A 24549-nucleotide genomic window follows, 5' to 3' on the forward strand; every position below is an offset into this window, starting at 1 on the left:
ATATTCTAGCTCATTGTCTTCCTACTGTCTCGTTGTCTCTACTCACGTTGTCCCGGATGCTTCACAGCACTGCACCCAAAGCATGCATAGCAGCAAAATTGCGCACTTGAAGCTCCTTAGGTTTCTGTAGAATCTAGCAATGTCCTTGTGGCACTGCTCCAGATACGAATACGAGATTTGGGAGATCGTGTGGCGGAGCATTTTCGAGGTAACGTGAGTCTACAAGGCTTGGTCGATCCATTGAACTTGGCCAAATCGCCACTCCCGTAGTTACAGGTTCACCAGACATAAGGCCCCTTTGGGCCCCTCTCCAAGATCTTCATCGATGCTGCCAACATACAGGGTCGATCACTCTCTCACAGCCACGATACTTCGCCGTGCTGGCCCTACCTGAACTTCCCGTGCGGTTAGACACCCTCTAGCATAAAAGCCCGGATCCCACTACCCGAGTACCCTATTTCCTATCTCCCAAGATGCAAAGACATTGACTTTGGCGAATCAATTTGAAAATTGTTATACAAGCACACTCAAAATGAAGAATCCTTTCAAGAGACATCAGGAACAGGATGGCCTGGGGTCAGATCTTGCGCCAGACGAGGATGTCAACGACCAGAGTTTCCAATCGCAGCCTGGCTCGGAATCTCGCACCATGTACGTCGAGTACGCGGATTATTGGAATCAACATACGACAATCAGTGTTCTGGACACAGACAAGACAACCACCATGTACACGGTGGACGCGAGATACCGAAAACCGCAGATGAGGATACACTCCAACACCACCAACGCCGAAGTGGCCACCGTCGACTTCCACTCATTGACCACGCGGATGGACCTGAAATTCCGTGGGCAGCCACTCACACTGGAATCGTCCGGGTTCATGGCGACCCAGCACTGGTGGGCGTCCCCCGAACTTGGTGGGGAAAAGATGACCTGGAAACCCCGGTCGAAGATTGACGATTTGAACATCGTGCTCTTGGATGGTCAGGGCATAGCCATTGCCAGATACAAGCCGAACTACAAGAGTATGAAGCGTGGTGGCAGCCTGGAAATGCTCGCTCCATGCTGGAGAAGCGAAGCACTGATGGAAGAGGTCATTGTCATGCTTCTGGCGGTGGTACATTACAAAGAGAGCCAGAGGATGTCTGCAACCTTGACAGCAACAGCCTCAGCTTAGGAAAGAGGCCTGCGTCGGGGTATTAACAGACCTATGAGATTGAGGCGGGCTGTAATAGAGCTCTGAGACAACTCAAGAGATACTTGTGGAGGTGGAATGTTTATCGCCCCATATTGTCTACAGTGCAGTCAGTCATGACGAGAGATTCATACCTAGAGTCTGAACGAGAGCAATTTCACAAAAGATCGAGACACGCATCTTGCGCTGCCTCGTATTCAGACGAAGAATAAACCGAGACGGCGCCGACGACGATGACGTAGTGGTGCGGAAAGTGGTGGTAGCGGTTGATTGTCCGACACGCTCCAAGCTCCAAGCACCACAAGGACCAGTTTCTTTACCTAATCACCTGCTTCAATTTGACCCCGACATTGGCTCCGCCTGGAAGGGTCCAGGGGCTGATGAAGGCTTACTGCACGAATCGGCGCCGGCACAGCGGCCGCTCATCCTGTCGATTTTCAACATGGAAGGCAGAGGCAGAAGATACAATTTCGGGCACATCATCACCTACACTTTATTTGCGTCTACAGTACTCGTATAGATATCTCGGAATCGGTGTAAAGTGGTAATTTTCAGGGACACTCGAATCCATTCCTAACTGTCCCTGCGTCTCTCCAGAGCTGCTGGGTACCACAAGACTGAAACGGGGCTCTACTCCGCAATAATGGCACAAACTAATATACAATGGCGAGTCCACAAACGCCCTAGTCGACACAGCGCCTCGTCCTGGCTTAATTGGCTCCTCTTGTCCCACAACCAGCGTCCTCTCCCATCACCCGCTGAGTCAACCACAACGCCTAATCCTTTGATGTATGGCTGAAATCAAAGCCGTTTTGGGAGTGGGTGTCTCGAACGGGTAAACAATGACGTTGACGCGGACTGGCTGCCGGCAAGAGAAGGGCAAGATGGGATCCCAAGCGGAAGCCCCGGCGGACAGATCTGCAGGGGTCGTCGAACACCAGAGGCCAACAGCACGAATAGAAAGCGTGTGATGTGGATCATGGGCCCGATGTTCCGCGCCAAAGGCTCAAATTTTCTGCCGCAAATGCCATGACTTATATAATGCCGTTGGCTGAGTCAACGTACAATGTCCGCTCCTCATTTAGGGATACGTGCTTTCTTAAATGGAGTGTGTCCCTCTTTATCCGTCCGAGGCGTGCTCTGTCTCTCTGACCATCAGGAGGGTGTTTTAGGGTACTGGTGAAGGAGGATACACGAAGCGTCGAAGCGAGCAAAAAGGAAACGAAAGCGAAATCACCCTACTCCTTAGGCCACGATGGAGAAAGGGGAGCCAGACGCTCGTCCCACACCGGGGGGCGTGAGTTGGCGCGACAACAATGACGGGCTACCAGTAGTTGATCCCGAGAAAGAAATTCTGGCAGAACAGGAGCGCGCAGAACAACCAGATACCAGCGATACTCCAGACAGCGGTACAACCCTGGAACATCCCAGCGTTGGATTGGAAGAAAAACCCGACTTAGAGCTGCCACCCGCTGCCGACAGCGATACGCCGGCCAGGGCGACGCGACCTGAACTTCACGACAGAGCTACCACATATGCTTCATCCTCTCGCACTCTCCCGCGCCTGAAGCGCAAAGAGACGAGGATGATGCAAAAGGAGGCGCATCCGATGCAGCACTTGGGCATCACGCTTGGGCTGCCGGCAATTTTGATCTTCGATATCGTCGTCCCTTGCATCATCTACTATACATGGTACAACTCACACAAACACCGGTGGGAGAGAGAATGCCGCGAGCAGTTCAACAGCGCGCCTGGGGAGTGTCCGCTGCCAAAACCCGAATATGACGAAAACATTTTGGGATACGCCATCATTTCCTTCGGTGTCGGTGAACTTTGGATCTTGATTGCACGGGTTTACAGGTTGTTTGTCCACACTGCAGAATGCGCACCTCTACTGTCGAGGAGTAAATGGGAGCTGGATGCCACGTCCTGGGTGTATGGGGTCGCCATGATCCTGGCCCTGATCCCCTTCGTGGTCGGCAGCTCTTTGGTTCTACCCCATCTCTATCTCTACTCTCCGACCTTCATCATGGGATTTCTGGGCATCTTGATGCTCCTCACCGAGATCCTCCCCATCAACATCCCCATTGGGATCAACTCGCAGCCTCGAGGTACCAAGCTGCGTCCGTTCATTTACTATGCCGCCGAAGATTTCATTGCCGTCGACGGCCTCCAGGACCGGGAGTTCCGTGTCCGCTATAACGACCGATACGAGAACAACAAAGCCTTTCGCAACCTGTTTCGCTACTTGACGTGGTGGTGGTTACTGGGTGTGTGCACGTACATTGGGTGCGTGTCCGCCGTCATCTGGACCCTGGAGTTCCACTACGCCTTTGGACTTTCGTTGGGTGTTCTTTTTGCATACATCGCCATCTGGGCAGCTGTATCTTATGTGTGGGTTAGGCTTGAGATTGAAAGGGAGCACAAAGCCTTTGAGGAGGGCAAGTGTGAGGCCTAGAAGCCGATCCACGGAAGGGGAAAACAAGGAATAAAACTTCGATAGAAACTGTGTACCCGAGTACAAGAATACCTACCTGTAATCAATGATAATGATAATAGCGACGGAGGATGCGCGATTTGCGCACCTCAAAAGAAGAAGCACAAAATGCCTCGTCCGGAAGAATCCATATCTGCTTGTCCTCGAGGTCAAATCGTGGTGGAGCTCCCCTTTATTTCTGGGGCGGATTCAGCAAGGGTCTGCTAAGCATGTGCTAGGGGCACTGGCACCAACTGGGACCTAGTAAATCCGCCTCGCCTGCCCTCTACCTAAACTCTCACTAGCCCTGATGGACTCCCCACCGGGCCCCCATAATGTCAGGGCCCGAAGCGATCCGGCGCCGTCTGGTATTACTGCTAGTCTTAGTGCTGGTGACGTTGGACACCTACATATTGTAAATAATTTTGCCGACTTCATTAATAGATACGACTCCTATTGCCTTGTAGAGCTCTCCAATTCACCACCACTTCCAAGGTGATTCCACAGGCTTTCTCTCTGAATGCTCAAGATCAGGCTGGGGTATGATCTAGAATAAAAGGGATGCTTGCCTTGAGAGGGCTGCTCGTACCAAAATAGGGTCTATCGATGCAGACGCACCTTGCCCCCCTTTAGAACAGAGAGATGGTGAGATCTTGCTTACCTTTTGAAGTCTAGGTTCTACAATTATTTCGAAAGTCCGGATGAGAAGTGGAGGAGACTTGAAAAATAAGGAATTTCTTTGACAATGTGTGCTAGACGAGTTGTAGGTGGATGGTCTTGGGACGCAACGGTGCATTGTAGAGACTTGTCACCCACTGATACATCGGACAACATCCCACCGAACACGATCTCATTCAAAAAGGGCCGAGAGAATATACTTCAATCAGAAAGGACTCGGTCGAGATGTTATGACTGCTTGAAAGAGGCGTACAAAAGTCACGCAGCCTGGTCGACGTCGCGAGGTATACAACAGGGTCGACCAGCGCTCTCAACAACTGACGCCAGAATGGTTCCAGAAGCCGAGAAGACAACAACGATGGTGGGTTAATATGTTGCAGCATGGGAACGGAGGCGATTTCGGCGAGACTTGAGGCTCGCACCTCCCCTGCTAATCAGCCAGGCGAAGAATCAGGGGAAAGTGCTCGTCCCGTCATCTGCGACTCTTCTACATGTCCTTTTCAGCATCCTCTTTCGCCTTTCCACTCAGTTTCACTCACCGCGATTGACGTTGTATTCTCAGATACAATATTCTCATCAAATATCTCTCGTTTCTCCGTTACCGCGACTTGCGCCATGGCCCACAGCCTCCCTGCGGAATTGATGCGCCAGGTGTTTCTTTGCCTCAAGGTTGACCATTGCTCGAACCCCTCCTCAACTTTGCCCCAGACGCTCGGTGTCTGCAAGCTCTGGCGTCAAATAGGTTGGGAGGTGCTCTATAGCGACATCTCAGTTACAGAATTCAAGCTCGCAAAATTGGCAGAGTCCTCGCCTTCCGCCCGGATGTTGACTCGGACGCTCTCTATCAATATTTCTTGCAACGATCTCAAATATGCGAACCCATGCCACGAGGCCCTCAATGTAGCATCCATCGACTTGCGGCTCAACGAAGATGCGTGGACAGCGATTCACACCATACCTCGGATCGTGCGGGACATGGTACAACTGGAGAGTTTCAGTCTGGTGATCCCGACGTATCCACCACAGAATAAGACCAGGTGCAGAGCTGTGCACAGTGCAATTCCGTACATCCTTAAGGCCTTGCCAAACTCGGTAAAACACTTGGAAATCGATACTATCGATGCCTGCTTTCAATATTGCCCACCGCTCCAGCCGCATTTCTGTCCTTTGTTGAGGGAACGCATGCCGTCGTTATCCAACCTGCGTCTTAGGCTTCCCAGACTCTGTGGACAGCTTTTTCAAAGGTGCTACTTCGAACACTTTCACGACCCGGAAGACGCGTCTAGGCGGGGTATAATGGAATGCACTGTCCTTATCAATACTGTGAATCCTGATGTCGAAGGCACTGATTTTCGCGAATATCTAACACTTGGGCGCTCTGAAGGCCTGGCAAATGACTGTCTGGTGGTGCTGGTCCAGACGGCCCAATCTGCCATTTATAATGGCAGATGTCAGGAACCGCCGCGACTCTCATTCTTTACACGACGTCGTGGAGCCTCAGAAGGCCCCGTGTTTTCCGCCTTCAATGAACTGGCCGTGATGCCAACCGTCAAGACGCTAAGATATCCATACCGGGAAATACCAGACCAGGATGGCGCTTTCTTACGTTATCGCGAACTGGATGGCTCGCAGGGAGAGGCTTGGGGGCCATGGAACGCTCTAACGGATATGTTCGAGGGCCAAGTCTGGGTCGAGACCATGGAAGGATACAGGGTCCCCAGTGTCTACTTGAAACAGAATCTGCGGTTCAAGCAGTCTGTGGCCAAGAGCACACTTTTGCTCAAGAGAAGGCGAACAGGGGCTGCAGCCAAAGGAACGTTATTCAGTAAGGAGAAAGCTGAAGGTCGTCTGCTTTTACGAGTGCAGGAGACTTCCCGCTTTCAGCCGCACATTGTGATACGGGAGTCTACGAGGAAAGAACTGGACCAGGCAACGAACGCAGATATGCCCAATCCCGGCCCCGACGAGGGAGACAATGAGGATCTCAAAGATCTTGTGACCCTGGCTCCTGAAGACGAAGCATAAGGTTGAGACGGATGGTGGGCGAAACAGGATCGAGCACTGGGAGTTGACCGTGAGGACTAGAATGACAAGATGGAAGAGGAAGTTGGAAGATAAAAGACAGCAGGACCGACGAAGAATGATATGTAAAATGACGGACAGCCCGACAGCTCATTAGAGAGCATACCAGCAATAGACAAATACAAGTATCATGTCTCTCCTTGATCCTCTGAAGAAGCGATGGTCGAGAAGGGAGCTTACATCAATCCACTGGCTCAGTCCACCCAGTTGGTGAACAGCAGAGATAAAGTAGACAGGTGGCCGAGGCTGAACGAAACACAGAGAGTGAAAAGATGTAAGGAACGACATTGATTCAAGACCGGGGGGGTATATATATCTCTCTCTGTGTGTGTGTATCTCAAAACGACGATCCTAATAAGGCTGCCAGCCTTTTGCTAAGCGAGACACGTAAGATTTGATTTGATTATATTGAAACAAAAAAGTGCAGGTCGTTCCGTTATCGACGCAAGCACGTACACAGATGCACGCGCGGCGAGTTCAAAGTTTCAGAGTCGTGAATACCTACTACACCCACCCATCCAACAGCGTCACCATCACCACCACCACCATCAATGTATCTCTCCTCCATCCCGCCTGCTCAATGCTCAGACCTTGGTTGTCTTAACCACCCTGGTGTCGATCCCGTGGCCCCAGCCAAAGAACCGACAGTCCTCGCCGTACCAGCAGCCCGAGTCGTCTGGCTTGTTCTGAGGACATCGATGTCCGTAGATGCACTCAGGATCGGCGCAGTCCAACTTGTAATAACAAGGAGTCATGCGGGCGACTTCTCGCAACACGTTACGCTCGCCCTTTGACAGGGGATAAGTGTGGGAGTGGGAACAGTTGTTAGTGGTGCAATACGAGGCACCCTGGAGGTAGAATATGTTGCAAAGCTTAAGCTTTTTAATCCGCTGGATTTCGTGATTGGGGATCGAGGAATCGACTTTGTCGATACGCTGGCCATGCCGGTTCCTTTCAATCGTCTTGGCCACAGGCTTTGCGACAACAGTATCAGGGCTTTTCATCGAAGTTGGAGTCGAGGTCCGGGTCGTGCTGGGCGCTTTGGAAACCGGCGCCGAAGGCTGGGCGGTCAGCGAGGCCCACGTCAAGGCGGGTGTGCTTGAACTTGAGGTAGATCCGTTCGTACCATTCGACTCGACACGCGAAAGGGCCGGTAGTGTTGCCGTAACTGCTTGTAGTGGTCCTTTGGCTATCCCGCCTGTGACAGCTAGCTTTGTGATGCGGAAGACATTGTCAAATTTCGTAGTCTTGAAGTTGTCCCTCAGAGTAGCAATTTCCTTTTCAAACGGGATGCCCTCCAGCAAAGTGATATGACTAAGTACAGTGGCGTCTTTTATCGTGTCTTCAAGTGCCTTCGTATAACGGCTGTCGCCAGAGCATCCAAGAATGACTTGGTGACAATGGCAATCATAGAGGTTGGTCCTGAACTGGTCGAGAACCTTTTCTTTGGTGCTGTCGATTCGAGTTCCAGCGTCGATAAAGTCAAAGGACAATTGAGTGCTGTTCATGCCGCGCACAAAGTCGTCCAGTAAGGATGGGCGTTCGATGATTTTCAACTTGGTCAAGGTCTCGGACAATGTTTTAACATTGGCATAAATTCGTACCAGGATCTTTGGTGAGTCGAGATGGTGTAGATGCTCTGCAGCGAATGCCGTCGTGGCTTCAAAAATCATGTTTGCCGCCTCTTTGCCGCCCTTTTCTCCTTGAGACAATAACTCTTTTCTGAAAACCATACTGTCGCCATCGAGGAGGACCATGATGAAAGGGTTACGATCCTGGAAGAAGAGTCAGTCACCAAAGCCCACGGCTTGATATTGGGCACCGCACCATAATTGCCTTGACCTGCATCAGTTGTTCGCGAAGGGTGGTTTCTCGCTGGTGGCCCTCTCTGTTATATTGGGCTTCCCTGCTGGTCTCAAGCTGCAATCGATCGAGCTGAATCTGAGTACTGTCAAGCTGATACAAAAGTTCCTAATATTTGTCATTAGCCACGACTGCATATGTGGTTCCTAGGTGTGCGGGTGTGTATACCTCAATCATCTGATTTCTCTCCTCTTCAAAGCTTCGTAGTCGTTTATTTCGTTCGCGAAAGGACAATGGGTTTGTGACAGCACTGCTCATATCGCCAATGGGACGACTAGATCTTAACGAACCATTCCGGGAGCTGTAATCTGGGCTGGAATTGAGCAGGGGATGGTCGAAGGTCGGTGAAAATGGATCGTAACGCGCCATGTCGGGCATTTGAGTGGGAGTCGGAAACGTTTTGGACCAAAATGGTTGGGGGGTCAGTGTGGTGTAAATTTGAGGTGGGACGAGAGGATTGAAGAAGAGAAAGAGGTGAGAAGGAGAGGGAGTTTTAAGTCGTGCGACTTGTGCTGTTGTGTTTGTTGGCGGTGAATGCGAAGCAAAGAACCTGCATGGCCAAATGCGAAGAGGCGCACGTCAAACCGTCAAACCAGACACTACAGGCGCATGGGCGACCTTTTTTTTCCTGGGGCGACGCGTTGGTGGACATGGCGGGCATGTGCAGTGGGCAAGAGTGGGCACTCTAGGCTGCCCCAAGCCGGCGGCATGAGCCCTGAATGGCCACTGGGCTGCTGCAGCTGCTTTTGGCGTGACCGGGCGCTTAGGAAGCTTTAGTCAGTTAGCGCGGCGGCTGCATGACTTGTCGACTGGCGTGTAGCCGCCACTAGAAGAACAAGATGAACAAGCTCACTTTGCCCCGATTGAGCCCAATGGCGAAAATACAACTGTGTCTCTTTTCTTAGCCACCGGCCGTCTCTGCAACCACTTTTCCCCCCCTTGTTGGAACAAACTCCCCTCTGCATATCGCTACAATGGGTCGCTTCTTGGATCTCGCTCTCCTAGTCTTTGGCTTCCAGGCTGCAGGCATCTTCGCCCAAGCAGACGTGGTACGCTTTCTTGCTACGCCCTGATCACGAACCCATTGCTAACACGTTGTTCTTAGGAAGTGGAAGAGGAGATCGAAAATCCCTCTCAGTCTCCCGCTCTTGCCGTCTCGGTCGAAGCAACGTTCCCTGATGCGGAAATCTTTGGCATCAAGATCACCAATGGCAAACCCTACGAATCGCGCCTCGCTTTTCTAAACGAAGAGCCCGAGCCTGTCACGGTCCAATTCGTTGGTGGGAGTCTGTGGACTTTTGACGGCACGAATCCTCGCATTGTTCGAAACCTCACCACGGCCCAATATGCCGTTGATATTCCGCCGGGAGAAAAGCAGGTTCTGCCATACCGTTTCCAGACGAACCTCCACCCACAAGATCTAAGGCTCAACTTGGCAGCCGTGATTAGTTCGCAGAACGCGTTCTACACTCTGCAGGCATTCAATGGTACTGTGACTGTGGTTGAGCCGGACGCGAGCATCTTCGATCCACAACTGTGAGCAGTTCCCCTTTTTACGCTCTGGTTAGAGCTTTACTAATATTTGTTGGCCAGTCTCTTCCTGTACTTCTTCCTGCTCGCCTGTGCCGTTGGCGTCGGTTACTTCTTCTACACCATCTGGATCGTCCCTTACTTTCCCAAGAAGCGCAAAGCCGTTAAGGGCGGCAAGAGGAGCGAAGTGGCCAAGAAGGTTGACAGCGGAGTCACATCGGATTCTGATGGCCCGGCTGTTGCGACTGGCAAGTCCTACAATGAGGAATGGATCCCAAGCCACCATATCCAGCGGCCGGAGGCACGGAGGGTCAAGAGTGGTGGGAGACCAAAAAGCCGCGGGAAGGTGGAGTAAAAGTCGCGCTCGCTCATAGAAACCTGGGTCTCGCCTCTGTTACTCGAGGGTGCAGATCTTAAGCAGCTAGACTTCGATGAGGTACAACACTCGAAGCATTGAACAGACAATCGAGAGCGAAAAATTCACTGTCACAAGAGATTAGGGAAAACGTCAGCATCGGCACGAAAAGCAGGCATTGACGGAAAGACTTTTTTGCATATGGGAATTTCACATGCTGTACTAGTATTACTGGAAAAGTGCATATTTACGATGATGGGTGCTCGGGGGGGTTGACCTGTGCAGAGAGACAAACTGGGGAATTATCGAGACGCATGGACTGAGTGCAAAAGGCTTCGTTTCAATGGACCTCGACCGAGAGATGAGAACAGTATGTATGGGGGATGTGGCCGGTGGTTGACGCACGGCTTGACAATCGTGAGCCATCTCGCGAATACGGTCGACAGAAAGGCCCACACCAGATTCATATATACAGAGAAAGTGGGGAGAGAGAGCAGAACATCAGAAATGCAGAGAAGCGAAAAGAAGCCTATATGACCAGTTTGTGCCTGTTTCGTCCCAGATTATAGTGATTGTGATAGTGGTGACAGCCTTGCGAATCTTCCTAATATCGATACAGGACCGAGGACCTATGTGCCCAAGTACCTTCAAGATATCCCACTAGATAAGTACTTAGTATATACTTAGTATGTAGTGTTCCCTTTACCATACGCTTATCGCACGTATTATTTATTGATTTGTGCAGAATCCGAGTTCATTCCCTATGTAGGTACCTATTGACATGTTCGCCCCCTTTCCCAGCTCGCCAGGACGAGGTACGGCGAGCGCCTTTCTGGATAGCGAGATTGGAATATCAGACCCTACCTACAGTAGGTAGTATGCGCGCAGCACCATCATTGCACATGAAAAACGTGACATGCTCTAATCACTCACTCTCTCACTTGATTTCTCTGCTGTAAACACAACGACCAGTCAACAAGAACCCCGGCTCGTCCTGGCTTTTCACATCTTCAACCATTACCCATATTCCTATCGCCCTGGACAGGTACGGTAGGTAGAGAAGAGATATCCCCATCAGTCGCCCATGATATCGTCGTCGTCATCGTCATCGTCATTCCCCTCGGCCGGTTGACCTCCTTGCTTCTTTCCAGCACCGTCGTCATCATCTCCACTACCGTGATCGTCCACCTCGTCTTCCAGCAATTCGCGCTGTCGTTGTGCCTCGTCTTCATCCTGAGCCTCCTCCGGGGGAACATCAGGATCCTCAATATCATCGTCCTCCAGCACCATCTCCTCCGAGATTCCTTTCTTGCCGGCCTTGTCTTTCTCCCCCATCCCTTTCTTGTCCTTCCCCTTTTCCGAAATGGCCTTTCCTCCTTTCCTCTTTGCCAGCTTCTTCTTCTCATCCAGATACCCCAATATCGTGGAATAGTTCTTGCCCAGCTTCGTACGATTTAGCAGGAGGCGTTCTCTGACAGCTTTTTCATCCCGAACCACGCCACCCACAAGAGCAAAAATGATTTTACTCGTCAGTTGGCAGAAGCTGTTTTCTAGCAGGAGGGCAGCTTGTTTCTTTGCGCTCCTGCTTCTCTGCCCTCCTTCGTCTTCCTCCACCTCGTCCTCGTCGGCTTCGTCGTCTGAATTATCTTGCTCCTCGTCCGAATCCTCGGGTGGCTTTTCAACATCGTCTTCGTCTTCGTCTTCCTCGTTTCTGCCACCTAAACCTCCCGACTTTCGATTTCCACTGGACTCAACCTTACGATGCGTCTTCTTTGCAAACGACTGCTCCATCTTTTCGAACGTGATCATAACTTCCTGGACGATATCGTCTGGAATGTACGTGATCAACCCACGCAGATTCTGTTTTATGTCATCATCCAAGTCGCCTTTGTCGGGCCTCAAACTTCTTGTTATGGCGCAAAGGGTGAAAAGTTCCAGCACACTCAGAATGGCTTGGTACCGCACTGGATCAAGATGCTTGCGCATCTGGATCACTGGGGCGATGGTGGCCACGAACTCGGTCTTTGTCGTGGCGAACTCTGACAATGACGTGGTCGACAACTGTGCTTCGTCGTTGGCTTCGACTGCGGTTTTCCACACGACTACTTTCCAGCGGAAATAGCGCGAAAACAGTTCGATGACAGCACGGCATAGTTCATCTTCAAGCTCCGCAAATGCAGCCGTGTCCTGATCAGGTACGCCTCGCTGTAAGAGTTGTAATAACAGGTCGAGCAGAGTCCGCGGGTTGTTTGTACTTCCTTTTCGTTTCCTAGACGTACCAGTACCTAATTTGCTTTCAATCACATAGCTGCAGTCATTCACACCTGCGAGCTCAGCGAGACGAATAATAGTGTTCACAACCTCAGTGAGTGACGGTTTATCGAGCGTACCCCGTGTCCACGCCGCTTCACCTTGAAGAAGATCTACCAGCATCACGATGGACTCGGTCCAAATCTCCTGGATTTTCGCAAGTGCGGCCTCTCTACTTGGTTCGTAGCTGAGAGCATTCCGGAGAGCCGCGCAGGCCGCTCCGAGAACTCGTCTGTTCGAATGCGACATGATTTGCTTGGCGATATCGTCTAGGACGGCAGAATAGTTTGCCTCGCCGCTCTGCAGCTCGTTGATCAGCCCAATGTCTAGCAGCTGTTCGATGAGAAGGATGGATGACGCGGCTTGCGGCGTGCTGCCGAACTTGTTCGACAACTGAGGCAGCACGGTGGTAAGATTCTGCGCTGCTAATTCTTGTTTTTGTCGTATCTGATCTTTTGTGGCATTGGTTTTGCGTCCGGTCGGCGGGTCCAGTATGGACTGTAGGTATGATTTGACCGCCGCATGTAAGACATGCAGCAGAATAATATCTTCGCCCGCACCCAGCTTGTATGCATTTTGGACCCGGAAATCAATATCATCTACCTCGCCTTGTGAGGGGATTGAAGTGTGGTCAAACAGGAGGTAGCCAGCCAAGTGTTCCCACTGCTGCAATTCGACCATGTGAGGGAAGATCGACTGGGTAGCAAGAGTGTACCGCGACTCTGAAATTGAGGTCACCGGTAAAGATTGAGTCGTCGTGCCATCTAAGGATTCTTCATCATTGTGGTATCCAGCAAGGGTCAAGCCCAAAGACTGGTACTTGATCCAAGATTTAGTGGGAACCATGAAGTCTTCCACATTACTCGCGTCCGGAAGGGCAGCCTCGTATTCAGCCTCTTCGAACTCCTCAATTGTGTATCGATAGAGGTCTTCAATGCTGGACACAAAGAACTTGGCCACTGCTTTTCTGATTCGAGGTTCGCTGTCGAAGATCAATCGTCCGATGGTGTCGACATCATCAGGGTCCAAGAGCTCTGCATCCCGAAGTCGGTCAAGGAGCTCAATAGCCTCCACCCTTACGCTGATGTCGGCATCCCTCGCGCCCATTTCCACCAATCTCGACCGAAATCGATCGGTGAAAGCTCTCAGTGCGGCAATGTTGTTCTTGTTACTGAACAATCTCTTCAGTTGCTTGATGTCCTCTAGTCTGGTATGAGCGCTCGTATCATTCAAGACCCAGCCGAGATATCGAAGGTACTGGCCTTCGAGAAACATTTTGCGGTAGAGTACAATCCAATTGCCCAGCGCGGTAACACAGGGAGCGCGGATTCTATCTTCAACATCTCGATATCGATGGACGTAGACCGTATCAAAGGCGTCTCGCAACTGAGTATCGATAGCTTCAAGCTTACTCTCGGCAGATCTCTGACTCTCTTCGATGCTCTTGATTCGGGCCTTGTTGGGCCGTTTCTTTTTTTTTTCGGCATCTAATTGGGCCTTCAATGTTGCCATGGTATCCTGCAACTCCTTCGCAATTTCACAAAGAGCGGTGCTCATAGCCAAGGAGATTATCGTCGCAGTGTGCCGAAATGACTTGTAGTTTGCACCTGACATTGTCGCGATCCAGACGTGGATGTTGTCGTATATTTCAGGTTGATCATAGAAGGCCGAGGACATATGGAGGACCTTGATGATGGCTCTGAAGAATTCCTCCAGCACATGCTGAAATCCAACATAACTTTTCTGCTTTGAGATAAGTGGGTAGTCTCCGGGCTTTTGCTGCTCGTATTCTTGAAGTACATCGCCAAGTTTGCTCGGAACTGAGTCCAGGTCTTCAATATCCTGTTGCTCGACTTTGGAGTTACAACCGATACATTGGAGGACAAAGTTAACCAGGTCTCGTAACGCCCCGACGCTGTCCTTCCGCACCTCTTCAAACCACGAAGAAGCAGCATCTTCGGGCGAGCATCCCCGGCCGAATATGTCCGCATAGAGTCCCTGTTGATGTGCCTGGCTGGGTCGCGCGCGGGCTTTGCTTGATTTTGAGCTTCTCGCTGCGGGCTTGCTCTGAATATTGGCTGACCGAATGGCCAGAGTTGTGCTGGTAGTCTTTGCGCGCTTTGTTGCAGGTTTTGTCGCTGCTGCTTTTGCTCTCTGCGCTCGTCGTTGGTCTTTCAGCTCCTCCTCGTCCGGCTCACTTTCGTCCGATTCGTCCTCGTCATCCTCTTCCTCATCTTCTTCGTCCGGCTCGCTCTCTTCATCATTTCCATCGAGCGGGTTCGCTCCTCGTTTTCTTTTACCGATTCCGTTTGGGGGCAGGCTGTTGTCGCGTTGTTCCTGGGAGTAGATTGCTGGTTTGCGCACCACTCTGCCTGACCGGCGACGAGATTCTGGCGAGCCACTCGGTGAACTGTCGGCGAGCTCCATGAGTTTGCGCTGGTGGGGGGTTTACTGGTAGAGCTCGTGGCTGGGGCTCGAGAAGGCAACCAGACAAATTGGCGCGTTTTGGGAAATGCAAAAATATGAATGAAGAGAAGGCTAGACAACCGAATGAGCAGATGCGCAATTGCGCAGAGTGTGAATCAAGCGTGACAAGGTCAATGGTATGAAGCCTCCCTCAACAAAACTAACACGCAAGGGCAACGCGTGACGCGCAGAGTGGATTGAAGTGGAGTTTTGAGTGGTGGAGGTGGTAGTGCGCAGGGTGGGAGGTGGCAGAGACCTATTAGATAGCCCGATACAAGTAACCTAGCGTGCCTAGACAATAGGGAAGGTTTGGGCGACACGGGCAACTGCCTCGTTGCCTACAAGGACGAGGGACTCGGCGGGCGCCAGCTGTACTGAGAACGCCTACGGATAGGTGCTGCGTGCGGGCAACCAAATTACTGGCACCGATGGACTTCAGCTTAATTGCAGGCACTTTAGCTTAGAGATGCCCGTCGAGCCGTCCATTCAGGCGCCGTTAGGGCCCATCAAACCACGAAATTAGTTAAGCCTGATACTGGTGAAAGCCTCTGAATGCACAGACCCCGCCAAACTATTATTCTCCGGGGCTTTCTCTACATGTACCAGGACCTCAGACAACTGGCAAAGGTGTTTGCGATGCGGTCAACACCTTTCAATTCTGACCTGGAAGACGCAGCTGATCAACCACCGACTGCGCCCTGAACATTCAGACAGGCTTTTCCTGACCGTAATCGGCATTGAGATTCTCCAGGAGCTGTCTCACAGTATGATACAAAGACTGAGCTAGTCAGTCAATTCTTCTCATTTTGGTTGTTGGGTGTGCGAGATATGGCTCTGCCGAGTTCACCATTCGCTACCTCTTCGTCCGTATCAGGAAGCGGCGAAATCCTTCTAGCCCTCCTCCCGCCAGAGAGGCAAGTTCTTTCGAGATGTGCATACCAATACCCTCTCAAACTTGTTGCTCCTGATCCTCACCATTCGAGCGAAGGAAAGCACGTGACGGTCGTCTTCCTGCTCACCTATGGAGGCGGTTTGGTTGGTGGTGACCAGATAGCCGTCAAAGTCGACCTGCAAGATGCCACGAGGCTTGTCCTCGTCACGCAAGGAAGTACCAAGATCTTCAAGTCTCCTCAGAGGTCCGTCATCAGCCGACAAACCCTCGACATCAGGATTGGATCTCATGCTTCCTTGTGCTATTTGCCAGATCCGACTCAGCCGTTCGCGGAGAGCGTCTACGAGCAGAAGCAGACATTCTATGTGCAGCCTGATGCCACCAGCAGCTTGTTGATGCTGGACTGGGTCAGTGAAGGCCGTCGCGCAAGGGGCGAGAGCTGGACACTATGGAGCTGGAAAGGCAGGAATGAGGTTAGGGAATTCGATGAGCAGTCAAAAGGAAGACTCCTGCTTCGCGATGCGGTTATGCTCTATGAGGATGGACTTGGTGGCACGGGATTGTTGGACAAGTCGAACAACATGGGCATATTTGGAACCTTGATCATTTACGGCAATGTCTTCAACAAACTCGGGGAGTTCTTCATACAGAAATTCGCAAGCCAGCCTCGTATCGGGGCCAAAAACTGGACGTCAAACGAAACCCCAGAACAGGCGACAGGGGGTGACCAGGCTGGACAACAGGAAAAACAAGACGGTATCCTATGGACCGCAGCAAAGACGAGGGGCTTCGTCCTAGTCAAATTCGGTGCCAAGGAGGTTGATGGCGCCAAAAGATGGCTTCGAACACTTCTGAAAGATGAAGGGACAGTCGAACGAAAGTTTGGACATCAAGCGCTCATGTGCCTCAAGTGACAGGGTGGTTCTATATTCCCTAGCAGCCATCTGAAGAGGCTGACGGTAGGATGGCCACCAGCGGAACCCAATAACTCCAAAGAAAGCGAGAGGTTTCCCGCTCTCAACAAATCCATCAGCTCGCCAGTCGACACTACTGTCTTGCCGCTATTTCCCTAGGGTCAGGAAAAGACGATCGCCAACGTCCCCAAGACCCGGTTTTATCATGCCTCTATCAGTCAAGGCATCGTCTATGCCGCCCGCCCATACTTGTGTGCCTTCTGGCCATTCCGCAGCGGCTCTTTCTATACCCGGGAGGGCTCCCAAAACACACAAGAAGATGATCTTCTCAACGCCCCAATCCCTCAGGATCTGGATCGCGGCACATGCTGTCGCACCTGTGGCGCAGACGGGGTCGACGACAATGGCAAGTTTTGCTACTGACTCCGGGGATTGAGGCAGGTTGTTGTAGTATTCAACGGGTTGCAGAGTCATCTTTTCGCGGAAAAGGCCGAGATGGTGGACCGAAACAGAGTCAGGCAGGAGAGTTTGTATTGCTGCGCCGTGTATCAGTTTCCGGGAAGACATTTCGTGGAAATCGGCCAACGCACCTTCAACCATACCGAGTCCGCTTCTCAGAATGGGGACAACGGTGAGTTTGGAGCAGTTTATGGCCTCATAGGGATACTCATATCCTATGGGGGTCTCAGCCTACATCAAACCACGAGTCAGTCTGGGTCTCGATCAGCGCGAATGCCCCAAACGACACTGAAGATGGACTCACTGTTCCAGTCGATTCAATGTCGAGTTGCCCAAGCGCCTCGGTCCCCAACAACAAGGTAATCTCATGGATTAGGCTCTTTGTCTCGCGAGCATTGGTACTCTTGGATCTCAGCTGGCTAAGCTTTGCGCGAAGACAAGGGTGTTTAGAAACGTGGACATTGGTAGGAAGAGACGACGCCATGTCTCCAGGAAAGACAGAACTGTGATAAGAGGATATGAGAAGGATAGAAGCGCCAGTATAGAAAGGTTCTACTCATGCGACGATAACTTGTAGCTAGACAAAAGAATTTGGAGTAGAATGTAACAATGGCCGCGTTTCTTTTGTGCTATCATCTCTGGTTTGGTGATTGCAGGCAGAGCTGTACCAGTGCATGCAGTCAGTTGGTGGGGAAGTGCATGAAAGGGAGGGGCATGTGCTCTGCGTCAATGGTGAGCGTCCCACGGCGGGTTCCGATCTTCCATTCTTGTCAGCCTCGATAACACTCGGCGGTGACCCGTTTGGAGAGAGCTCATCTTGGTGAGCAGTTAAGAATTCTAGGGCCGTGGAAGAGGCTTGGTTAGCCCAGTCAGCTGCATTCGAATACACAGTGAAGCCAAGGTACCCAATTGGTAGGGGACGGCTGAGTGCGCAAACACAGCAGACTCTGATGCTGATGCTGATGCTGGTAAAGCGCGTCATGGTATTGAGTGCGAGGCTTGCCGGTTCACACGGCAATTTGCTCTCGATTCCGCATTTACTCCGCTGCGCCCAAACATTTCCCTTCTCTCATCACTTCTTCATGCCTGCGAGGAGCATGGACGCGATGATCCCCCCAACCTTTCCCAATCCGCCTGTGTCATGATTCTCCCGTTGATGCAGGCATACTCGAGGTACCGGCGCCCACCCTCAGCTTCCGACTCATCCATGACCGATTCCTGTTGAGAGTGATACGATCGACTTACAGCACCCCTACAAAGAACCCACCCTTTAAAAGACACGAGAGGGCCTTTGTCTACAATCCACGGCGGCGAAAATGCACGATCACGATGGGGCAAGGGCAGAAGAGAGACAGAGAAGGGGAAGTGACGAGGAGGAGTTGACTGAAATGGCCGTTCCACCCCCAGCGCAGCCAGAAGACCTTAGTCGTCCTTCCCTAGAAGACGTTGAACGCCGATTAAGTCGACACTATTCGAGAGATCGGACAGACGCGCTCGGAGAATTGGCGGCACCTGAACCTCTTGCCTCAGGCGAAAAACCTGTCGATGGAGAGTCTCGAGCTCGTCGCAAAAGTCTCGAGGCGCAACAAGAGGGGGAAGAGCTCGAGGACGAAACCAAAAACCTAGAGTCCACGCCTTCGCACCTCGCGACAGAGATATACATAATCTCGTGGTTGGTCTTGTTCTCACTCTTTGGAACATTGGCACGACTCGGGGTTGAAGCGATTACACTATATCCAAATTCGCCGGTCCCGAGTCGGGTGCTCTGGGCCAACCTTGGAGGCTCGTTCTTCCTTGGCTTCCTGGCGGAAGATCGTCAACTGTTTCGCGAAGAATGGGGATCAAGCAGAGCGCCAGCGTCGGACCATGCCAAGGTCAAAAAGACGATCCCACTCTACATCGGCCTCGCTACGGGTTTCTGTGGTTCATTCACGTCCTTCTCTTCTTTTATCCGCGACTGCTTTTTGGCCTTGACGAATGACCTGGAGTCGCCTTCACCGACCTTGCCCTACCACGTGGATCCGGTGGTCGCGCATAGGAATGGTGGCTTTTCATTCTTGGCTCTCCTTGCTATCATGATCGTCCACCCAGCCATCTCTTTGGCAGGGTTGATGGTAGGTGCGCAGCTAGCGCTGGCACTACAACCGGTCACACCGACACTACCATTCAGGTTCTGTCGCAAAGTCTTGGATCCCATGGCTGTCATTCTCGGCTTTGGCTGTTGGCTTGGAGCAGTCTTTTTGGCCATTTGGCCACCTGGGGACGACATACACTGGAGGTTCCGTGCGGTGTTTCCCCTTGTGTTCGCACCGCTGGGTTGCCTTCTTCGCTTCTACGCGTCTAAACACATGAACGCTATTGCACCGTCTTTTCCGCTGGGCACATTCGCCGTCAATATGTTCGGGACGGCGGTGCTCGGTATGGCTTTTGATTTGCAACATTCACAAACCATCGCTGCATCCGGATCAAACGCCTGTGCTGTGCTTCAAGGGATTATGGAAGGGTTTTGCGGGTGCTTGACGACAGTCAGTACGTGGGTTGCTGAACTCCAAGGGCTTCGTCGAAGACATAGTTGGATCTATGGCGCTAGCAGCGTGGCTGTTGCATTGGCATTGCTGGTTGTCATTATGGGCTCAATGGGCTGGACCGTTGGATTTGTATCCCCAGCATGCAGCTAATATGTGTGTGTCGCTCACTGAGAAATAAAATCTTTCATGGTCTGAGACGTCCTGGCGAATGCTGGTCAAGCTATAGAGTACGAGATACAGTACACAAACTTGTTCGTGACGGGCTGAGGCAACTGGGTGATTTTAAGGCTCTAGTCTATATATGGCTTAGTGCATCTTTTAGTGGATAATCGTATCTTCCGGCAGCAGCTGCAGCTTCGATTGGCTTATGACCGGCCGGTATCCCAGGAGACCCAATCGGGCTAGTGTGGCTGAGTCCGAATCTGTTACTTTTCTTGATAGCTCGGCCATCCCTGCCACGCGTCAGCACCGCTTTGTTTCTGTATCAGCCCTCCCTTACTTGAGTTCTGCACGCCTCTCTCGTTCATAATCCCATTGCCTCGTACTGCTCACAGGGTCCCTCACCCATAGCTGCAGCCTCTCGTTTGGTTATTCGGCCCTCAGCAGCTGTTCGCCCCCAACCCGATTGTCCGCATCCGCAGGACGGCTCCCAGTGACCATCCGCGACCACTACTGAGGCTTTGCTTCGATGTCAGCCAACTCCTAGTCGGGACCGCGACACTGAGATTCCGTTGCCCGACATTAGGCCTCGAGGGACTTGAACTCTGCGTTCCTCCTACTTTGACCATTTGACGAGAATACCTTTCGTAATCTGTCAAGTCCTGCGATTGTCCAGAAAACGGGGCATGCCTTGAACCGACATACTCGCATGCGCAGTGGATGTAACTTCCAACTCGGCCTTCACTCATCTCTGCACCAGACCACACTGAAGCCGCAACCAGCACAATGTCGCCCAAGACTGTCACGACACTCCTCCTCTCTTCCCTCATCTACAGCACTTCCTACGCCTTCGTTCCCCTGGATATCCACCCACCCATAGACAATAACGCCTTGCAACCAGTGCCCGCCAACCTCGACACGGCACGCTGGATTCCTGTCGCAACGCTCGACCCTGTCGCCAACGCGCCTTATCCTGCATCCGCGGCGGTCACACCTACTCCAACCCCTCTCGAGAATGAATACCGAATTCTTCCCCTCGGTCTAGATGCCAACGCAGTGCCTGAACTGAAAGTCCGGCAGGTCACAGGCCAAGGTGCCGCCGCCGCTCCAACTTTCAGTCAAATAAGTCCGATCACAACCTACTACATCGAGAAAGAAGTGGCACCGGGTGATTTCACGCAAGTGCCCGTAGTGTATACACAGACCTTTGTGCCGATTCCAGATCAATGGCCCAGTGCCGTTGCAGGAACAATTGGATTGGGAACCATTTCGGGCACCGTCGGACAGGTGAGGACTAAGAGAAGCCTACCAACCCAGGCACCCTTGGCAGAGGACAAATCCGTAAAAGACGGCAGCGCAAACGCGAATGGTCCTGTGGAAGAGACGGAATCATGGATGGAGAAACTCAAGAGCGTGGGCAAAGAGTTGATTGAGCTATTGCCCAAGGGGAAGGTCGAGAAACCGACTGTGAGCGAAGAGGGACTTGCTGATACCCTGGATGAAGAAATTGACCACCACATTACTATCCACGTGGAAGCTGCACCTCTCGAAAATGCGCAGAAGAAGGCACCATCACCGACGTTTGCCAACGACGCGCGCCGCGTTGTCCAGGCAGGGACGCTTGCGCTGCTCGCCGTGGGCATTGCTACGATGTGCGTAAGCTATCTATGAATGCCACGAATAGGGGAATGATATGCCCAAAAAGGCGACTACAATTTTTGAGAACTCGGCATCGTTTAAGAGGGGACAATCACAGCAAGCTCACGCATATACATAACGAAACGTCCAAACATTGGTTTCATCTTTGGAGTGCCTTCCACGTCGAAACATGGAATGAACAATTGGATAAGTCACCAATTGAACTGTTTGGGAGGCGAAATGGAAATTCAGGAGTTTGGAAACGGCGTTACTCGAGCGAGTGCGCAATCTGCGCCTGAGATTGGAAATACATCTCTCCAGAGCTCTGGATATATATATCCTGGCGAGTCCAAGACCTGCAGGCTCGACTGGATAGAGCAGAGCCATGGTTTCGCACATTATAGGGAACATGTATATAGATTGAAGTGTCACAATACCTCTTCTAATGGGATCCTATACAATGGGTGTTTATCTCGTATTTGTGCAGCCATCAGATTACGCCAACTATCTTATATCGACTCTACTTGGTATATACAGACAGAAAGACAGAAAGACAGTCCTGTCACACCAGTAATAGTGCCGAGGACGTGCATATATCTAGTTCTTCTATAGAGTACAGAGGTCCCTCTCTGTATTGACGTGTTTCTACCTCCCACTCAGGCAGGTAGATAAATCATCCGGCTCAAAAAAGAAAATCTGGTATGAGAGTGTGCATACTGCATTCATGCATGGGGCGTGGTCTTTGCAGTCTTTCAGATACAGACAGGACAGAACAGAGGGGATGTCATGGCACATCACATCACATCGCATCCCATCGCATACCTACCTCGGGTACACTTGCTATCTAGATATCTAGGTATCTAGGTATTTCCCTGGATGGGTGTCTATCTAGATTAGGGACCTATGTACGTAGGTAGTGTATGGAGTTTTTTTTTTAGTTTTTTTTTTTTTTTAAAAAAAAAACCACCATTCTCTTGGTCCAGGAGTGAGGGGGTTTTATCCCATGATGGACACGGGACCAGACTACGCATACATATTGTGCATGACTAGTCTGCCTGCCTGTCTTGTCTATCTGGGCTAAACTCGATGATTTTCGTGGAGTAACCCGGACAAAAAACCCAGACCTGGCTGAGATGATCGGGCAACGAGTTGTGGTTGTGGTTGTGGTTGTGGTTTGGTCGGTCGGTCAGTCGTATAACTTGACCCAGTCGGGGATGAGGACCATCTTCCTCCTCACGGGGCCCAAGGCGTACACGGTGCCCCTGATGTCCTTTTTCTCTTCGTCTTCCGCCTTGTTGTGGTCTTCGTCGCCACTGCTACCACCAATACCACCACCGTTCTCGTGCCCGTCCCCTCCGTCACCCGCGTCTTCTTGCTTGGGCCTGGGCTCGACGAGGACAACGTCCTGCAGGAAAGACACCTCGGAGCCGTAGCGGACCTCCATGTCCGTCCCGCCCCAGTCCAGGGTGACCTTGCCGGATTTGTGGACGCGCAGTTTTCCCACGATGCCCGCGGGCAGACGCGTCGGCTCGGCAGCCGTGAGCAGGCCGTCCATCTGCAGGTCTGGTCTCGTCGCTTTGGCCAGGCCGTCCGGGTCACCAGCGGCGGCGGCGGCGTTGGTATTCGTGACATTGAGATCGACGGCCGTGGCGCTGCCGTCGGTTCCGGGCTCAACTTTGACCCCTCCGTCGTGCGGTTGCGTCGTGGCCGAATCGACGAGGAAGGGCGTGAGTGGTGGAAGTTGGAAGAGGAACATCTTGCCGTCTTTTATTTTGGATATGACCTCTTCTGACGACTCCTCTGACGACGATTTCCCTTCGTCTTCGTCAACTTCCATTTTCACACCGGTTGCTGGTGGTGCGGTCACGAAGAGATCCCTCAGCTTCTGTACGTCCTGCATAGCTCTTATTCGTTCCGCGCGCTCTTCGGCCGTCTCGGTCGCATGGCTCTTGATATCCCGCCCGATCCTGCCAGCAGCACCAAGCTGCTTTTTCAGCGTCCGCTTCCTCATTTCGGGACTAGAGGGCTGTTCTTTGACGAATTGGAGAGAGTCATTGTCTGCGTCCTCGGTATCGTCGTCTCGGTCACTTCTGCTGTCGACATCTTGAGTCTCTCCGTCGGATTTCTGACCCATGGCGGGGCGGCTCGTCTTGCTGCGGACGCGTGCCGTGTCTCCTTCCTGCCCTTCGGCTTCTTTGTCTGCTCGCGGCGCACGCACTGGTCGTAGACCCAGCGCTCTGCGAGGCTTTCCTTTGCTGCCACCCGTAGTTTTTTGTTTCCCTTTTCTTGAGCTTGATGTGATCATGTCTTCGTCGTCATCGCTCGAGATCATGATGAGCTCAATGTCTCGTTTTCGGTCGTCGTCGGGCTCTTCGTCCGTCGCCGCATCGAACACTTCACCTGTTGTACCTGAAATTCCACCTCTCCCGCCCGCAGAAGTTCCTGCATGGCCGGTCCCGTTGCGGCCTGCGGTTGTGGCCCTGCCTGACGCTGAAGCACCCTCAAGCGCATCTTCTGGGAGTCCACCTCGCACACCACTTTCCAAAAGCTCACCGTACCCTTCATAGCTTGTACGCGGCCTCGTAGAGATCCTTGCAGTGGACCCCGCCCCGAAGATACCCCCTGCACCTACTGGCTCCTCTCTCTGTGACGTGGCTGCGCTGCTTCCTCTGCCTCCCCGACTCGCACCTCTTCCTCCTCGTGCACCGCGATTGGCCGCCTCTTGCTCAGCCGCTCGAGCCTTTTGTCGTTCGGCTTCTTCTTTCGCAAATTGTTCTCGTTCGGCTTTGGTCTTGCGTTGGATTCCCGCTCGAGGTCGTGGTCTCGCGGCAGCGGCAGTTCCGCCGCCTCGTGGGGTAGATCTGGCATTTGCCGTAGGGGGAGTGGAAGACGTTCCGTCTGACATGGCTAATAGCCCGCGGCTGCCCGCCGAGGAGGTGTTTCTTTTACCAGTGCAGAACTCGGAGGATCATGAGATGGAAGACATTCGGAGAGTGCGGAAAAA

General features: G+C 52.1%; 11 protein-coding genes across 11 annotated transcripts; 7 read left to right on the forward strand and 4 right to left on the reverse strand.

Annotated features, from left to right (window-relative positions):
* Positions 1-532: 532 nt before the first annotated feature.
* Positions 533-1177, forward strand: AYO21_03321 (hypothetical protein; the record flags this gene model as incomplete). Its single annotated transcript, XM_022653295.1, has 1 exon — positions 533-1177. The coding sequence occupies one exon, from the start codon at positions 533-535 to the stop codon at positions 1175-1177; it is 645 nt and encodes a 214-aa protein (XP_022514397.1).
* Positions 1178-2450: 1273 nt separating this feature from the next.
* Positions 2451-3653, forward strand: AYO21_03322 (hypothetical protein; the record flags this gene model as incomplete). The annotated part of the gene is made up of 1 exon (XM_022653296.1): positions 2451-3653. The coding sequence occupies one exon, from the start codon at positions 2451-2453 to the stop codon at positions 3651-3653; it is 1203 nt and encodes a 400-aa protein (XP_022514398.1).
* A 1311-nt stretch (positions 3654-4964) lies between these two features.
* AYO21_03323 (hypothetical protein) lies at positions 4965-6374 on the forward strand (the record flags this gene model as incomplete). Its single annotated transcript, XM_022653297.1, has 1 exon — positions 4965-6374. One exon carries the CDS (start codon positions 4965-4967, stop codon positions 6372-6374), a length of 1410 nt encoding a protein of 469 aa, XP_022514399.1.
* Positions 6375-7015: 641 nt separating this feature from the next.
* On the reverse strand, positions 7016-8663 carry AYO21_03324 (hypothetical protein; the record flags this gene model as incomplete). The annotated part of the gene is made up of 3 exons (XM_022653298.1): positions 7016-8206; positions 8259-8402; positions 8463-8663. 3 exons carry the CDS (start codon positions 8661-8663, stop codon positions 7016-7018), a joined length of 1536 nt encoding a protein of 511 aa, XP_022514400.1.
* A 605-nt stretch (positions 8664-9268) lies between these two features.
* On the forward strand, positions 9269-10179 carry AYO21_03325 (hypothetical protein; the record flags this gene model as incomplete). The annotated part of the gene is made up of 3 exons (XM_022653299.1): positions 9269-9343; positions 9400-9830; positions 9888-10179. The coding sequence occupies 3 exons, from the start codon at positions 9269-9271 to the stop codon at positions 10177-10179; spliced, it is 798 nt and encodes a 265-aa protein (XP_022514401.1).
* Positions 10180-11253: 1074 nt separating this feature from the next.
* Positions 11254-14916, reverse strand: AYO21_03326 (hypothetical protein; the record flags this gene model as incomplete). Its single annotated transcript, XM_022653300.1, has 1 exon — positions 11254-14916. The coding sequence occupies one exon, from the start codon at positions 14914-14916 to the stop codon at positions 11254-11256; it is 3663 nt and encodes a 1220-aa protein (XP_022514402.1).
* An 867-nt stretch (positions 14917-15783) lies between these two features.
* Positions 15784-16761, forward strand: AYO21_03327 (hypothetical protein; the record flags this gene model as incomplete). Its single annotated transcript, XM_022653301.1, has 1 exon — positions 15784-16761. One exon carries the CDS (start codon positions 15784-15786, stop codon positions 16759-16761), a length of 978 nt encoding a protein of 325 aa, XP_022514403.1.
* A 147-nt stretch (positions 16762-16908) lies between these two features.
* On the reverse strand, positions 16909-17704 carry AYO21_03328 (uracil phosphoribosyltransferase, variant; the record flags this gene model as incomplete). The annotated part of the gene is made up of 2 exons (XM_022653302.1): positions 16909-17451; positions 17525-17704. 2 exons carry the CDS (start codon positions 17702-17704, stop codon positions 16909-16911), a joined length of 723 nt encoding a protein of 240 aa, XP_022514404.1.
* Positions 17705-18608: 904 nt separating this feature from the next.
* AYO21_03329 (hypothetical protein) lies at positions 18609-19898 on the forward strand (the record flags this gene model as incomplete). Its single annotated transcript, XM_022653303.1, has 1 exon — positions 18609-19898. The coding sequence occupies one exon, from the start codon at positions 18609-18611 to the stop codon at positions 19896-19898; it is 1290 nt and encodes a 429-aa protein (XP_022514405.1).
* Positions 19899-20693: 795 nt separating this feature from the next.
* On the forward strand, positions 20694-21578 carry AYO21_03330 (hypothetical protein; the record flags this gene model as incomplete). Its single annotated transcript, XM_022653304.1, has 1 exon — positions 20694-21578. One exon carries the CDS (start codon positions 20694-20696, stop codon positions 21576-21578), a length of 885 nt encoding a protein of 294 aa, XP_022514406.1.
* A 1153-nt stretch (positions 21579-22731) lies between these two features.
* AYO21_03331 (hypothetical protein) lies at positions 22732-24450 on the reverse strand (the record flags this gene model as incomplete). Its single annotated transcript, XM_022653305.1, has 1 exon — positions 22732-24450. The coding sequence occupies one exon, from the start codon at positions 24448-24450 to the stop codon at positions 22732-22734; it is 1719 nt and encodes a 572-aa protein (XP_022514407.1).
* Positions 24451-24549: the final 99 nt, after the last annotated feature.

The sequence above is a fragment of the Fonsecaea monophora genome, assembly GCF_001642475.1.
Source record: "Fonsecaea monophora strain CBS 269.37 chromosome Unknown Scaff16, whole genome shotgun sequence".
NCBI classification, from domain to species: Eukaryota; Fungi; Ascomycota; class Eurotiomycetes; order Chaetothyriales; family Herpotrichiellaceae; genus Fonsecaea; species Fonsecaea monophora.